The sequence below is a fragment of the Clarias gariepinus genome, chromosome 8 (assembly GCF_024256425.1).
Source record: "Clarias gariepinus isolate MV-2021 ecotype Netherlands chromosome 8, CGAR_prim_01v2, whole genome shotgun sequence".
NCBI classification, from domain to species: Eukaryota; Metazoa; Chordata; class Actinopteri; order Siluriformes; family Clariidae; genus Clarias; species Clarias gariepinus.
This window is the reverse complement of record NC_071107.1, coordinates 25,573,379-25,589,735: the sequence shown is the minus strand read 5'-3', so window position 1 is coordinate 25,589,735 and position 16,357 is coordinate 25,573,379. Positions and strand designations below refer to the sequence as shown.

At 37.7% G+C, this 16,357-nt stretch overlaps 1 protein-coding gene across 5 annotated transcripts; it reads left to right on the top strand.

Moving 5' to 3' along the window:
* The first annotated feature begins 1,435 nt into the window (after positions 1 to 1,435).
* LOC128528964 (zinc finger protein 318-like) lies at positions 1,436 to 14,646 on the top strand. Of its 5 annotated transcripts, XR_008361001.1 has the most exons (6): positions 1,436 to 1,807; positions 6,494 to 6,612; positions 7,245 to 7,644; positions 8,436 to 10,461; positions 10,798 to 10,949; positions 13,906 to 14,646. XR_008361001.1 is itself a non-coding variant. In XM_053502186.1 (5 exons), exons 1-5 carry the CDS (start codon positions 1,592 to 1,594, stop codon positions 13,917 to 13,919), a joined length of 2,775 nt encoding a protein of 924 aa, XP_053358161.1. In that variant the 5' UTR covers positions 1,436 to 1,591; the 3' UTR covers positions 13,920 to 14,646. The 5 variants fall into 5 exon arrangements, 4 of the variants coding, with proteins under 4 accessions (XP_053358161.1, XP_053358160.1, XP_053358159.1 ...); XM_053502186.1 differs by lacking the exon at positions 10,798 to 10,949; XM_053502185.1 differs by having other exon boundaries at positions 10,798 to 14,646.
* The last annotated feature ends 1,711 nt before the right edge of the window (positions 14,647 to 16,357 follow it).

Sequence of the window (16,357 nt, the reverse complement as noted above, 5' to 3'; positions counted from 1 at the left end):
GTGGTGTGTTTACTGCAGCAACCTTGATGCATATGGTTTTGGCTGTGGGCTTAGGCTGATGGACCTCTTAGAGGCCAGTCAGTCATAAATATAGTCTTATCTGGCACAACAGGAGTTTGAGAGATACCAAAACAAATGTTTTAAGCAGAATTTAAGGTTATTTATCAGGTCACCCTCTTTGCTAAAAGCAAGGAAGAAGGTATGCTAATCTGATGGATGACACTGCATCAGTTCCTGAGGGACAGTAGGCTCTGTCCTTATGTGTCATGACTGCCAGTCAATGAGAGCTGAAATATGTTGTAGAGGCTTCAAAGGATAATGCCAAGGGGCCATTCCTCATAGTGAGGAATTTTGTATTTATTAGTTTTATTTAAAACAACCAACATGTTATTAATACTAAAATAATACAAAAATCATGCTGTTATAATTAATGAATTTAACAGAAGGTCATATTTTAGTTTATATTGTTCAGTTCTCTTCTTGATGTGCACATTAATTTAAAGTGGTTTCAATTGCCCTACTGAAATAAGACTATTTCCTTTTTTAAGTCCTGTGATTTGTCACATTCATTTTTTTATGGGTGTAACCTATTGTCCCCGTAACTGTATGATTACATGCTTAATTATTTGAAACAAAATATAAAAAATAAATACTGAAATTTGTTAAAATATACAGTGCCATTGAAAATTTAATTTAATTGAAATCTAATTTATTTTATTTTTTTTGTGATTTATTTTAAGTCTATAACTTTCTACAATACTGGAGATTTCAAAACTATGAAATAACACCTATGGAAATATATATGTGAGTAATAACAGTTAGGTCAGCTGTGTTGGAACAGTTCTTGCAAGAACAGTATTTTTAAGTATCATGATGAAACTGGCCTCAAAACTCACTTATTAACAGCAGCACCTCAGACTAGACCCGTTATGAAGGCTTCATGGAAAATATAATTAATACCAAGCAAAACTTTTAGCACAACAGTGGGTAGAGGACGCAGGCCTATGGATGGCAGTAGTTTTTTTCAGATTCAAGTTCATCACTGGTCACGTTACGTCACTCATTCTGGCGGTAGAGCAGACAAAACTCCAACCAATACTATAGAGAATCCAGATAATGGGACTGAGTGAGACTAAGTGAGTCTGAGCACATATTGATAAAGGAAAATGAATGATCAGATAAGGTGGCAAAATAAGCCACGAATAAACAGAAGTTTGATATTATGGTAAAAATATATGATATAACTGATATTTTACGGAAAGATTTTGCTACAGTTACACGGTACAGAACAAAATCTTGGTTCACACTTATTACCAGTAAGTGGCGGTAATGGACCGTTTTGTTAAAAAAACCCAAAGAAAAACGCGGGGGGGAGGGAAGAAGAAGAAATGATTGGTTGAGGTCAGCTGTACGTCAATTCCTCTTTAGATGACGATTCGTTGAGGCGAATGTCGGCGCAGGAAGGAGCTTCAGCACGGTTTGTTTACGAACGCTGAGTTTAAAATGCTTTGTGTGCAAAGGTAAAACGACTTAAATAGACAAGAAAAAAAAAATCTAAAACTGCTTTCAACGGAACCGGGCGGCTGGCGGTATGTACCGAGGCCCTAGGCCGCACCGAGGGACGTATCCTCCCGCAGAGTCTCGCGGCCCGCCTCCTGCGAGCTCGTTTTCTAGCGCCCCGTACAGCAGTGAGCACGCGCGAGGCAGTAACGGCTATCCGCATGGCTACCGTCGGAACCCGGAGCATCCGAGGAGGCGCTACTCATCACCGGGGAGAGGCGACGGGCCTCCCAGAGACCACGGACATGTAGGCTCATCAATTTACTACTACACTTTTCTGTGTGATGTAATTTATAGACTTTTTTTTTTTTTTTTTTTTACATTTTAGGCCGCGTCAGACATTGTTTACTAGAGTAATAAATTAGTGTCATAAAAACATCTAGTAGGTGAGTTGTTATTTCACAGATTTCAGCTTCAGGTCCACTGGTCCTGAATTTCCACTGCCCTGCACACTGTAGTGTCTGTTACTTCTCCCGAAACACAGAATTCCATTAAACCGCAAGTTAACAGTCCTTCCTAAGCTGACATGCAGGTGCTTTGGAGCAGAGAAGACATTAAAATGGACTACATAGACAAACGTATTTGCCGAACATATTTGCAATCCAAATACATGCACTTCAGTTGGTCCACCTTTTGCAGCTATAACAGCTATCCTTTATTGGGAATAACCCAAGTCCAGATTCTGGGCCCCTTAAAAAACCTAATACGAAAACCCTGACCTTGATGAAGCCCATGCTTGTCAACTGCCATAACATTTTAAAGGTTTATAAAGGTAATTAATTAAGGTTGGAGCCATTAGGTGCCCAGTTTAGAAAAAAAAGATGAGAGGTACAAGATAAAGGCATGCAGCTGTGTTATCTCTTTACTAGTGTCATACAATTAAGTTTAAAATGGTTGGCATGTCACAAAAATCACACCACAGGAGTGTTCCATCACCAGTGTAGGCAAAACGGCATTTGTCAATAACAAATAAAATTAAAAAAACTCTCAAAATGCGTTTATTAATAAAAACATGATCTTATAAATCTTTTCTATGTCTTTGGCTACATGTTCATTTTTCATCAATTATTGACTCAGTCATGTGTTACTTTGAAACATATTTCCTATGTTGGGCTCAAAAAAAGATGTCACTATAGAGAATGACATCTTTTTTTGAGCACAACATAGAAAATATGTTTAAAAGTAATGTGTGTGTATATACTGTGTGTGTATGTATTTGTGTGTATCAGTGGTGGCTGCTCTAAGACAACAAGGGAAGCTCCGCTTCCTCTACTATGTCAGAAAATAAATGCTCATATATGCACTGTCGTATTTATATTGGTTTTAATAAAAGTGCGCTAGAACGCATTCAACTTAATGACTAGCTCGTTCAAAATAAGGTATTTATTGTAGATTGTTTGACACGATTTTCTTGTCATACATTTCCGTGCAGCACAGTGCGTTAAACCCTCCTGAAGCCCAGCTTCACTGGAGCTCTATGGACAAGCACAGAGGAGCTTTTTTCACTGCAGAAAAGCTGGACGGTAATTGGATAAATGCACCAAAATCGTCACTTCCAGGGAAGCTCAGCTTCTCTGGGAGTGAATGGAGCAGTGGGCAGGCCAGTACGCTGGGCTGCTGCATGATGATTGGAGGAGCTGTTTAAAGGGTGGAACCCTTTTTCCTGATTGAGTTTTGTCCTATTCGGATTTGCAGGTGAAGTGGTACGAAGAACTGCTGCACTCTATATTGTTGACCTGCTTTTGGCAAAACCATTTAGTAGCCTTCCTTACGAGGAGAGATTCAGAATTAAATGGCAGGGCAGACCAATGCCCAAGATTGATCTGGTGCAAAAATCAGAAAAAAATAACAGGTCTTTTCAGCTCTCCTGGTATGACCAGGTGAACTGGCTGACTGGAAGTGCTGTGTTTGAAAATGTACTGTTGGCCATGCCTTTTGACGAAACCTTCTCAGAGAATGAGAATACAGTTTAGTCAAACGTGAGTTTTGGGGATCTGGGTAACTTTGACAGGGCATACAAAAAAGGCATAAAAAGTGCAAAGAACATAATGAATTTTATGATGAAGGCCTAATATGAGAGCCTCCCCTGTTTCAAAAGCCAGCAGCCGCCACTGATATATATGAGAGAGAGAGAGAAGCACTGTTTTAAACAGATTTATACATTTACAGCAACTTACAAATAGTGCTTTTAAGTTTACTAACTGTATAGATACTTACACTGGGTTATACTAACTATTAGTCAAACACAGTTGGGAAGAAGGTTTTTTTATTTATTTATTTTTTTAGTCCCTGTATTGAAGAAACTTTTTCCCTGATAACCACATTGAAGTCAGAGGTGTATGGAACTCCAAAGATTTCAAAATTAAATTAATAAATAAATAGAACATGATGAAATAAATAACTCTATAAATAAATAAGACACATATGTAATATGTGAATTATATTGTGAAATAATGGAACACATTTAAAAAAAAAAAATCTTATTGTGAAATATATTGCATTCTGCTATATAAATTTACTTATTATTATGAAATAATTTCCAATAATTTTAGTCCAAAATGTAATTTTTTCAAAGTCAGTTTTTATTTCAAAATCCTGTTTTTCACGATGGCCTATTTATTTCATAATGCAACTTTTCAGCAGAGTGAGTCATTCTGTCAATTAGCGCCAGTGGGTTGGACCTGCATGCCTATTGGCTGATTCTTTAACATTGATTAGTTTCCCTGAATACCTTCTCCGCGGACCGCCGCTACAGCTAGCAACAACGTGCTAGGCTCAGTGGCAAACAGGCCATCTGGAGCATCTGGCATTTTCCTGGTGGGCCACTGGTCAATGTGGCCGGCCCAGTCAGTAGGTAAATTTACGCCGCCGACAAGGAGCGTGTTTTGTAACTACTTGTATACTAGTGTTTTGTAATGGCCTCTACTATGTTGTATATCACATTATGTATGTATGTTGCTCTTAAAGAGTTGCTGCGGAGGTGTGCGTGTGAGGAGGAGAGAATGGAGTAGGAGCTCAGGTGTGCTCCTTCCCCCCGAAACGCTCTATTGTTGTACCCTTTTCTTTATGTTTACTGTATGTTTTGTATTATAATTTTGTGACGCTGAAAAAGGCTGATAAAGGTTTTGTGCTGAACACTGTTATTAGCTCTGAGCTCTTTTTTTTTCCCCGGCTATCCGGCACAAAGCGTCACAGTTTGTGTGCATGTGAATGTATTGTAATCCTATTTCATACATGTTCTGAAACCACGCCCCCTTTCACTTTTAATTTACAGAGGGAGAGATATGGATCCTTTCTCGATACAGCAAAGAATGAATAATTGCCATGGATGAAAATTGAAAAAAATAAAAGGTGGAGCTGAAGATTTACGCGACAACAAGGCGAAGCTTTAAAAGCAGATGCTGTGAAATTCTTTAAATTAACAGATTATTGTAGTCAATATTAATTCAAAATAAGGCTGAGAATTTTATTTTTAATTAATATTGACTACAATACTAATTACTAGCATGAGCTGATGCTGCTACTGATTTTATTCCAGTTTACCTGTTCAGTTTGATTGCCATTCTTTTCACTCGGCTCTGGTAGATCAGGAGAGAGGTGTTGGTCATCATCAGCAGGCACTGGTTTATCCTCACTGACCCTGCTGCACTTGCAGCTTACACTGATGAGTGGTGTATGTTACACTGTCTGCATCAAGATGATACCCCCTGACTAGCTAAAATATTGTCTTTTATAGTTTTATATGTTTGTCTTAATGTTCTTTCCTTTGTTTTACAATATGACCCAATATATATTCAGTGATACTTCGAATAATATGCTTAAAAAGCATTTATTTCTCTATTGCGTTATATTTTTATACTAGTAAGTTGTGTTAAAAATAAATCTCCACATTAATGAGCGAATGTATTATGATGTGGGATGTGGTGGGCTGCTGTGGGCCAGGAAGTCACGGGCCAGTTTTTGGTTCCAGTCCGCCCCTGGTGTTAATTCAAAAGTCACGGACTGGTGTGAACTTCAGTCAGTTCTGCTTATTTTAGCCGATCAGATAAAGAGGGATAATTTACCACTAGACACTGTACTGCCATCTACTGCATAGGATACGTATTGCACCATTAGATCTAAATCGATACTTCATGCGCTAATACTTGCGTCTGAATAAAAGAGTAACCAATCACATAGCTGGCTCCGCCCTATCGTTCTTGATTGACAGACAGAGTCATTCTGCTGAAAAGTCGCATTATGAAATAAATAGGCCATCGGGAAAAACGGGATTTTTAAATAAAAACTGACTTTAAAAATGTTTTATTTTGAAATAAAAACATTTAAATAAAATGCCCATGAAATATTTCATAATAATAAGTAGATTTATATAGCAAAAAGCAATATATTTCACAATAATAAGCTTTTTTTCAAAATGGGTTCCATTATTTCACAATATCATTCTCATATTACATATCTGTGTCTTATTTATTCCTAGAGTTATTTATTTTATTGTGTCCTATTTATTTATTTAATTTTGAACCCTTGGGGGTTCCATAGAGGTGCCGTGGGTTTTGCATTCAATAAGTAATTTATTTGATGATAAATGGTAAATGTGTTGGTTTGGGTCACAGTTCATAGTTATAATTTTATTAATGAAAAGACTGAGAGAGAGTTATGTTATGTTAACGCACTGAATATTTGCTCTTTAAATCAATAAAAGTCAATGATGGAGTTTAAATGCAGTTTATTTGTCAATACTGTTTGCAATAGCAATGCTATTATTTTTTCTTTTTTTAGACACTTGTCTAAATTTGTACTATAAAAATGTGCAGATACCCTGACTGAATTGCTTGTTGGAAAAACTATTTGAAAAAAATGCTGTGCAGCCTTAGTGTCAGATCATTTCAGACAAACAAATGCACTGTTAATTTGCATCCTTCCTTTTCCACAGAGATATACCCCATCACCCCCACATGATGGTCTCCCCAGTGACCATAGACTTGTTATAACTGTGGGCAATGAGTTACCGGGTTTATCCCAGAGGACAGGAGCAGACATTCCCTATGCCAGGTAAAGTATTTTATTTATTTAATTATTTATTTATTTATATATTTTAATAAAGAGGTTTTCAGCTCACTTAAAATCATTTTTGGGTGTAGAGGCAAAAATCAGGAACAATTAAACTTAGTCCTGCTTTTTCCTTCCCCTTTTGGTCACTTGACATATCCCTCTGATTTGCAGGTTCTAACCTATCACATGATAGCTGTTCAATTTGTCCTGACTTGTGTCAATGCTGGGGATTTAACTTTGATCTTCTGAAGATGAAAGGGTGAATGCTTTGTATTGTTCATAGAAAGCACCCAGAACTTGTAGTCGTAAATTCTAGTTGATGCCATACTTCCTGAATACATTAAAAGTAAGGGTAATTTTATGTTTCCATTTTATGTTTGCTAGCAGCTACATATTGAGAATAAGTGAAAGGGATTCAAACAGGACACTGTTTGCATTACTTGATACTACAGCCTTAAAAATGCAAATACCCAATGGGCCATGCCTGATGGTGCCTGATAGTGCAACTTTTTCCATAACCACTTTGGTAAACATATTCAGCATCAATGACTTGGAAGTCAGTAATCCCAATCAGTAGGATGAATAGCTTATTTGTGTTTTTTTTTCGTTTTGTTTTTTTTCCCCCTTCACAGAGATTATTCTCCTCACCAGTCAAACTATGAGGTCCATGATGAGCGAAGTTCAAGCAGGCATGTTCAAAGCCGTTATGGGAACCGGGGATGGAGTCGCAGTCCAGACAATATGCACAGCAGAATTCGACCCCGTAGTAGGAGCCGGAGCCCTGCAGGTTGTCACAGTAGGGCAATAAACCAAGAACATAGGAGACCGCGTAGCAGGAGCCAGAGCAGGGGCCGGAGCCGGAGTAGAGGACGGAGCTGGAGCAAAAACAACAAGAGTGTTAATGAAGGCTCTAGAGAGCTAAAAGGGGCCTATTTATGTAAAGAACTGGGGGACATGGTAAAAATGCCCACTAAGTCCATTTTGAAAAAGAAAGTTGACTCCTCCGAAACTGATTCTCCCATGATAGGACAGGTATGTATACATTTATACAAAAGGTGTAATTGTACTTGATTTCTATAATAGGTCAGTTACTGATATTATAGATAAGTGTATTTTTATTTGTCATAGCTAGGAGTCTGGCTGAGATTAACTGAAAAATTTCTTATCAAACTCTTATTTAGGGTAGTGAATCACCACAAAGGATGATTTTTAAAAGGATGCTAAACATTTGCTATGTGCAATGATGAAAAGCATAGACACAGACATGGTGGCATCAGTGCTAGCTCGTAATTTGAATAGAATTCTAATGTCCCTTAAAGAGCTCCTTGGTTTGATAGCAGTGGCAATAGCTCAACCTGCAGGTAAAATAAAAGCTTTGTCAATATCAAAGAGGAGACGTAGTTGTATGGGGATGAAGAAGAGGAAGATAAAGTCAGAGAAAAAGATGTAGCTTTTTGGATGTGTGAGAAAATAACTGAGGTGGTGTTTCATGAATCAAAGACTTGAATCTACATAATAAAGAGCTTCCATACTCATGAGCACCCTGAAGTAGATTAAAGTCAAGCAATCAAACAGTGCAAATATCAGGATGAGCCCTATTTTTCAGCCCAGGCAGAATGTTAATGAACCTTGTTAGCTATAGTAATGTATTTGCTGTTAGGTTGTTTATAACACAAAGATGGATAAACGCATGTTATGCAACTATAGTAAATATCCACAATATCTAGTGGTGCCTTTGCTCTGTCCTATGCAAGATGTCGCACTCTTACTTGATGTTCACTTGGAAAAGATAAATTAAAGTAAAATTTTCCTGTGTTTTGCAGATGGATTTGACTTCACCTGGTCAATGCGCTTATTTTCCAGTGTCTAAACAATCTACAAATGATGACCTAGCTTTTCTACGTTCCTCTGGGCCTTCACATACTGCATTTAAACGTACTTGCAATTCATCATCAGTGCTCTCTAATCAGGTTGATCTTTTCAGAAGACTGATTAATGAAGCCTCTACCAGTTCACATAAGTTAAATAACAAGGCAATTGTTTATGATCAAAAAAGGTCCAGAGAGATAAAAGTCCAAAGTTCTACACCGACTTCCCATTTATCCCGGTTTTCTCAACACGATTGTGAGCAGGGATCCACAAGTGAAAGCTTCTCAACCCAATCTTCAGCAACAGAGAAAAAGAGTAATCTTGCAACACAAATGGATCGGTTTCTTGGTGCTTTAAATAAAGGAGATTCAAAATTTTTGTCCTCATTGGTAAAGCATACTAGAAAAGATACTGATAGAGTGGGGAATCAGAGAATCCCACAAGAACAGGCAAGGAGAATAGTGTCTTGTGGTGACAAACTATATGACCGAGGTGAAGACAACTCCCCCTTAATGGGAAGCAAACTGCATATGAACCATGTGTTTGGGCGAGTTGACACTCAGGATGATCTACTACCACATGAAAGAGCTGTGGTAGATGGCAGTGGCTTTTCCAAAATTGTTGGAATGAAATGTGGTATTGAAGCAAAGCCTGAGAACCGGATTCTATATAGAGATGCAATACCTTCTAGCAGTCAAAGCAGACTTCTAGAAGAGCCGAAAAAGTTTTTGAAAGAATGTGATAAATTTCAACAGTCACAAGATCGTATTGATATGGCACATCTGGAGGACTCGTATGCAGAGGACAGAAAGAGATACAAAGGACAAAGTGCAGCTAAGAGTTATAAAATAGAAGGCAGCCTTAGCCCAGTGCATCATATATTAGAGGACGCCAAGGAAGACACAGACGAAAAAGCAAACCAGTATAAAAAAATTCAGGATCTACTGCAAACCATTGGTCTTAATTTGGACACAACAGAAGTTAGCAAGTTAGCTGATAGGACAAATGAGCGTCTATATGGCAAGAAAGTTAAACCTAGGAGTTCTCGCTCGTTTGATAAAAAAAATGAACCATTAGTAAGTAGGTATGATCGAAGAGGTGGTAGTAACTCCACTGATTCTGAGGATGTTGGTTCTGTATCACCTGCAAAAACCTCTAATCGTGAGGTTTACATGAGCAATTTGGATTCTTTTAAGAATCGACTTGATGAAGTTGCAGTCAGGCAGCGGGATCTGTCAACCCTTGAAAGGACCATTAGGGACATCCCAGAAGCAAAACAGTCTGATTCATATAAAACTATGCCACTTGTAGCCACACATGACGCATACAAACTGCCTGCAGAAGAACCCTTATTAACTCAGTCTGTTAGTTTGCCATATCCTCCGATATCCAGTGAATTCTCCTCAGCTGCACCCAACTTTGAAAACAAGCAAGATGTTCAGAACTATAGGTATACCATGGGTGAAGAACAAAATCCCTATAAATCGATTTCTCCAAATCCTTTGCATTATACCACTGGTTATCCAATACCACCCTCTCATCCGATGTTACCATCCTCTTTTCCATCGGGCTATGCATATTATAGACCACCTGCCATGCCTTTGTCTATGATGCCTCCAAGCCATGCCCAGTTCTTTCCACCCCCTTTTACTTTTAACGCACCAAAGACTTTTGGTCCCCCTCCAGCTCCTCCTTATCCACCCCCTTTAGATCACTTTGGCTTTGCCATGCAGCCTGGCAGCTCTGGTTTTGTCACGCAGCAGGCTAAGACAAAGGCCACTGTAAAGAACAGGTGTCTCAAAACAATAGAAACAGTACAAACTCAGGAGTCTGTTAGTTGTAAAATTTCTGCAGCCAAAGAAGTAGATTCTGTCATTAGCATACAGACAGAAAAAGAACATAAAGATACTGAAGATGAAGCTGAATCCCAAACCGTGCCTACGATGGAAGATGACATGGAAGCTAAAGGGGAAAAAAAGGGTATGTTGGTCTTTTTTCACCCACATGCGGGGAAAACTTTATTTCTTTCAGGTTCTTGAGATGATTTGGTGAAACATTCAGTTAGGGAAAGATGTTTTTGTTTCCAGTATATTTCCTGTAATATTTAAATTCATTGTTGGGGCTCACTTGGAGGAGTTTAATCACAGAATGAGATTGAGGAAGGAACAGCAAATGGAAGCACATAGGCCTCTACTTGACTCATTCCACTTACTCAAAGAATGCATTATGTAGTTATGTTTTAGGTTTGAGGTATTAAATTTGGTAAAAAAAAAATTAACATATCATGACCAGAACATTTTGTTTTTTTGTCATCAGGTTGTAGTAATCCGCTTACTGGTTAAAAAAAAAAAAAAAAAGAAAGAAAACCGTTGATAGTGATATTAACCGGATGGTACAAATTGCATGCTTATTATGGATAAACTGAGATTTACGGCGGTGTCTCAAGAACATCAAGTTGGTGAATGTTGGTAATATTATACTTTCATTGTAACCAGCTTTTTACTTGTGTAACAACCCTTTTTACTTATGGATCCTGTCAAAATCAGTTAGGTTATATTGGAAGCTCCTGAACTGCCATTTTCTGTTTATTCCACTGTTGTTGTTAAGGCCAGTCTGGGCTTCGGCTCTGCTTCTTAGGCACGTTCAGCGACGTTCAGCAACTTGTCTCAAGGCCACTCCAGAAGTTAACATCTTAATATATACGTCTGTTTGTCCTTCCCTCAATTCCAATCGGCCTCTTATTCCCTGCTGCCAAGCAGTTTTTGATTTTCATTTGACTTTTACAGAAGAGTGGTTTTTGTCTAGCCAGAGTGATTGATAGAATATTTCAGAGACTGTTGTCTTTCCGGCATGTTTTAACCTCTCCAAGGAGCACCTTTAGGCCTTGTTCACACGGGCGTTAAGTTTTTGGATAAACGAACGTGCTCTGACCATCCTAGACGTTTATGTTGCGTTTTGTAGCGGCGATCGATTGACTTTTACACCGGCGTTCGTTTGTCTTTGTCTAACTTCAGCCTGCAGCCCAGATTGTAGTTTGTGTGTTAACCTGTGGGGGCAGTGTGTCGGGAACTGGATATGAAAGTCCACTGCTACTGGGTTCACTCTCTGACTGCACAACGTCGGATTAAGGGTAGTTTTTTTTGTGGTTTATGAAGAAATACGAAAATTTCTGCATATGTTTTTCAACATTTTATTTTATTTTGCCTTTTTTCGCATTTCCCTATGTATAGCATGTAGGATCATGGGATATATCCGGTCCTCAGAAGCGTCAAATGAACTTGAAGAAATTTCTAGAAACGGTTTCCTTGCGTTCGTTTGGTTTTGAACGGCAAGAAAAAGCTGCATGCAACGTTTTTTTGATGCCGTGTAAACGCGCAGCCGGACAAACGCACGTCATTGCTTGATTGCTCACCGGATGCTACGAACGCAAGAAAAACGCTCGATTTTAACGCCCGTGTGAACAAGACCTTAGGCTGGTTATTAGCCAAGCTTTATGAAGACTCTTAGTGGGTCCAAAACCATTTTTCACATCACACAGTGATGGAGCCCACAGTTCTTCAGGGAACAGTCATAAGAATCCGAAAGGGTTTTATTTCTTCACCCAGAACTGCATCAACATAATTTGATTGTGGGTGTCTAAAGACAGTTATTTGGACTGTATTGCATACACTACCAGTAAGATATTTGGACACACCTTCTTATTCATTGTTTTTTCTTTCTTTTTATTTTTTTCAATGGTGTATATTAATAGTAAAGACATGAAAATTTGGAAAAAACAGAAAAGAAATTGTGGTCAACAGAAATGCGTAAAAGTAACCCAGAGTACGTTTTATATTTTTGATTATTTAAAGTAGCCACCTATTTGTTTTGATAACAGCTTTTCACACTTCTTTCACTCAGTCACTCTCATTAGGCAGTCGCATGGAATACTTTTATTTATTCCAAGTGACTGTCTCATGGCTTAAAGGGTTTCCAGAGGCGTTGAGTACTTATGACTGCTTTTCTCCAGATCAACTGCCAAACCATCTCATATGTATGAAATATAGTTGATTCTATTGGATGCATTCTCCTTTTGGAAAACAATGGTCCCAATAAGTGTGTCTAACATGGACAGTTGGAACCAGAAATCTTAAATTTGAACTCGTCAGACCAAAGGGCATTTTTCTATTGACTTTATATCTATGCCTTGTGTTTCTTGTCCCAAGCAAGTCTTTACTGCTTGTTATACCTTCTGATGTAATGGTTTCTTTACTGCAATTTGATCACGAGTGCCAGTCTCTTCTAAAAAGTGAATGTTAAAGTATGTTTGCCACTTGAACTCCAAGAAGCATTATGTGGGGTCTATTATGAGGTGCTGTAAATTAAAAATGGTAGTCATTTTAATAAACTTATCCTATGTGGCAGAGATAGCTCTTGGTCTTCCTTTCCTGGGACGGTCCTTATGGAAGCCAGTTTAATCATAGCGTTTGATGCTTTTAGGGACTGCGCTTGCATTCAAAATTCTTTTTTTTTTTCAGATTGACTGACCTTTTTGTCTTAAAGTAATCAAGGACTGTCTTTTCTCTTTACCTGACTGAGGGGTTTTTGCCATAGTATGGATTTGTACAGTTTATGTATTTAAAGATTTGAGCACCTTGCCAAGAACAATACAGCGATAATGGTCTGATTAACCACTGGAAGGCACCAGCCCTGCCTTCAGACAGGAGGGGAAAAAAGCGCAAAAGGGGTCAGAGCAAAACCCTGTATGGCAGTATTTGCATCCACCTTACCCCCTTGACAGTATTGGGTGCCAATACTGTAGGCTTTTTAAAGACTGTTTGAGATTCTGATTAGACAGCGGCTTTTGCAATATTCATTTTGATGGAGGCTTTTTAGAACATTTAATTTACACATTAATTCTTTACTTCTTCTGAAAGTCCTTGGTCTGACCTTACAGTTATCAAATGTCAGACTAAAGTGCTGTTAGATTTCAAGTGCTAGAATTTGAGTCACTGCTAATTATGCAATCTGGTTAAGTTGTTTTTATGAAATAATTCCAACATTTAACATTTATTAGCAAGCCACAAGCTTAACCTCTGTTTATTTTTTGTTTTGGCAGTGGATCAGATCAAAATAGATTAAGAATTCTAAAACAGTAGTAAAAAGATCCCTAAAACTGTCCAAAGCAATGTGTTTAAGTCAAGGCCACCAGTTCACCACTCATTCACACAAGGCCTTCTGGGAACCTTTAAAATTACATGATGTATAGTATTGTAATATAAATGTAGTAGTATATTTTTCGTGAGTAATGAAATAAATATTTTCACTTTGCTTAGAGTCAGAAGAAAGTGTTAAATACTGACCACAATTTTAATCAGAGCAAAACCATCATACTTGTCCAAGTACACTAAGTTTGATGCATGTATATTGTTTCTATTTTTACAGTAACAGTTATGTGAAGAAATGTAAAGAATGTGTGAATATGTGCCCACTCCCTTGTGTCCTGGGCTGAGAAGAGGGCCACGTCTTCTGAAATGGATATGCAGCTTGGCATGGACCCAAACAGTGTATGGTGTCCATATTTGCATATGGTGAAAGGACAGGACATGACATGGCAACAGCCTCTGCCCCAGCTGCTCCAACTAAAGGACAACTGGCCCAAACCTAATGTGATTCTTCTGCATCTTGGGGGAAATTATATTGGCACAATGACCTTTGTGTTAGCAGTGAAGCAAGACCTGATTTCAATGAAGAGCATTTTTCTTCATTGTCACATTGTTTGGTCAGAGATCCTGCCAAATGACAGCACAGCAGTCAACAATACACTACAGGAGTAGTGTCAACAAAGTATGTGGTATTGTGGCAGTGCTTGGGGGCTCTTCTTGGATCCATGAAAATATAATGCCTAGACTGGACTCTGGCCTCTACAGACCTGATGGAGTTCACCTGGTAAAGGGATTGACACGAAGAAGAGACTTCTGAAAGCTAAAATGGCCATTTAAATATAATGGTTATTAATATCTAAATCATGCTTATGTTTTGCAGTATCTCTTTTGTATTGTAACGCTACATTGGAGAATTCATTTTTGTATCTCTTTTAATAGTAGGGTTGGATACCACGCTATGCTTCTCATAGCTTACATGCAACTGTATCTTATATCTCTAATAAATTAATTAAAAAGAAAACTGTTAGTTCTTCATTACCTAAGATTCATTTTTATTGCTGTAATTATATGCTGAATTAGATTTTTATTAATTGTTGAATAGTGGAAAAACAACCCACGAAACACAATAATTGACAGTCCTGTTTGATTATTACGTTTACTGAGTTTTTATCGTTCTTTGTCTGAGTAGTACTGTGCATAAAGAAGATGTGAAGAAATCCTGAACAGTAAGAATAAAGAATTCTTTCAAACATAGAATTGTGAATAGTTTTATCAATTAACAAAATGGAAAGTAGATAAAAATAAAAGTAATCCAAAACTGAATTTAGTGTGACCATGCTTTGCCAAAGATGCAGAAGAACATCAATTCCTCTAGGTACACTTGCATGCACATTTGTGCGCTGACAAAATTTGTTCAAAGAATTTAACCAATATTGCATTACAGCCATTTTTTTACATATTGTGTCCTTGTTTACACACCCAAAATCATAGGACAAACTAACAATCATAAACATTAAGGTTGTTTTTAATACTAGAATGCAGAAACATTGCGATATGGTCAATTAGACTACTCGCATTACAAGATTGACATATTTGGAAACAGGCACTGTGCATAAACTTGATAAGCCATACCAAGAGTCAAACACAGTGGTGCTTGTGGAATCCTGTCAGAATGTTTTTTCTGGGACTGAGAGATTAGTCAGTATTGCGTGAAAATAAATAGAGAGAAAAATAGAGCTATCCTGAGTGAAAGCTTTGTGCGGAGTTCTCAGGATCCTCTGGGCTGACGGGTTACATTTCAGACAACGACCCAAAACATACTGGCAATAAAAAAGGAGTCTGGATTGGAACTCATTTAAGCATCTCCGGAGAAACTGCAAATGGCTGTGCACCGGCGCTGCCCATTTAACCTGATTGAGCCTTGTTGGAACAACTCTGCCAAGAGAAATGACTTGTAGCTTCTTTTGTAAGCAGATATAGGACTGTTATTCTTGACAAAGGCACTTTGACCAAATACTAAGTGATGGGTCTGAATACTTTTGGAAATTACATATTTTATCTTTTTTATTATTATTAATAAAACACTCCAAACATCTGTTTGTACTTTGTCATTTTTGGAGTATTGTAATCATTATAGAATGATTAAGGTAATTTGAATCCATTGTAAGACTATACATTCAATCAATGAGGCTTCTTTGTTATGTGCTAAGTGCCAAATTCTTTATGTTCACATCTTTGTACAGATCTTTCTAGCAATATACTTGTTTACTGCTATGTAAATACTTCTATGTTCATAAGTTGTTGTGTGCTTCCTACTGGAGAGGCTGTAATGAAAGTATGTGATAAATGTTTATTAGAATTTAAATACCAGTTTAATCTCTATATAGTGCCTTTCTTCCCCCCATACCACCCACCCACACACAGCAAACTGCATCTGGCATACACTTAAAACTCCTAGAGTTTGTATGCTTGTTTGCTTGGGACATCTGATGGACAGCAAATACACACTGACCTGACAATCAACTGAATTCTGGAATCAAATTGGAAAAAAAGGTGAAGTAAGGACTTAAATAAGTTAATGTCCAGTGGGATTTTTTCTTTTTTACTAAAGGAATGTAACAGTAAATGTGTATGAATGTCTGAAGAAAATAACATTCTCTGTTTCTTATGTACTTATTTTGAAGGGATGACAATTGATTTTTTTTTACAGTGTAAATAAAGGTTTATATAAT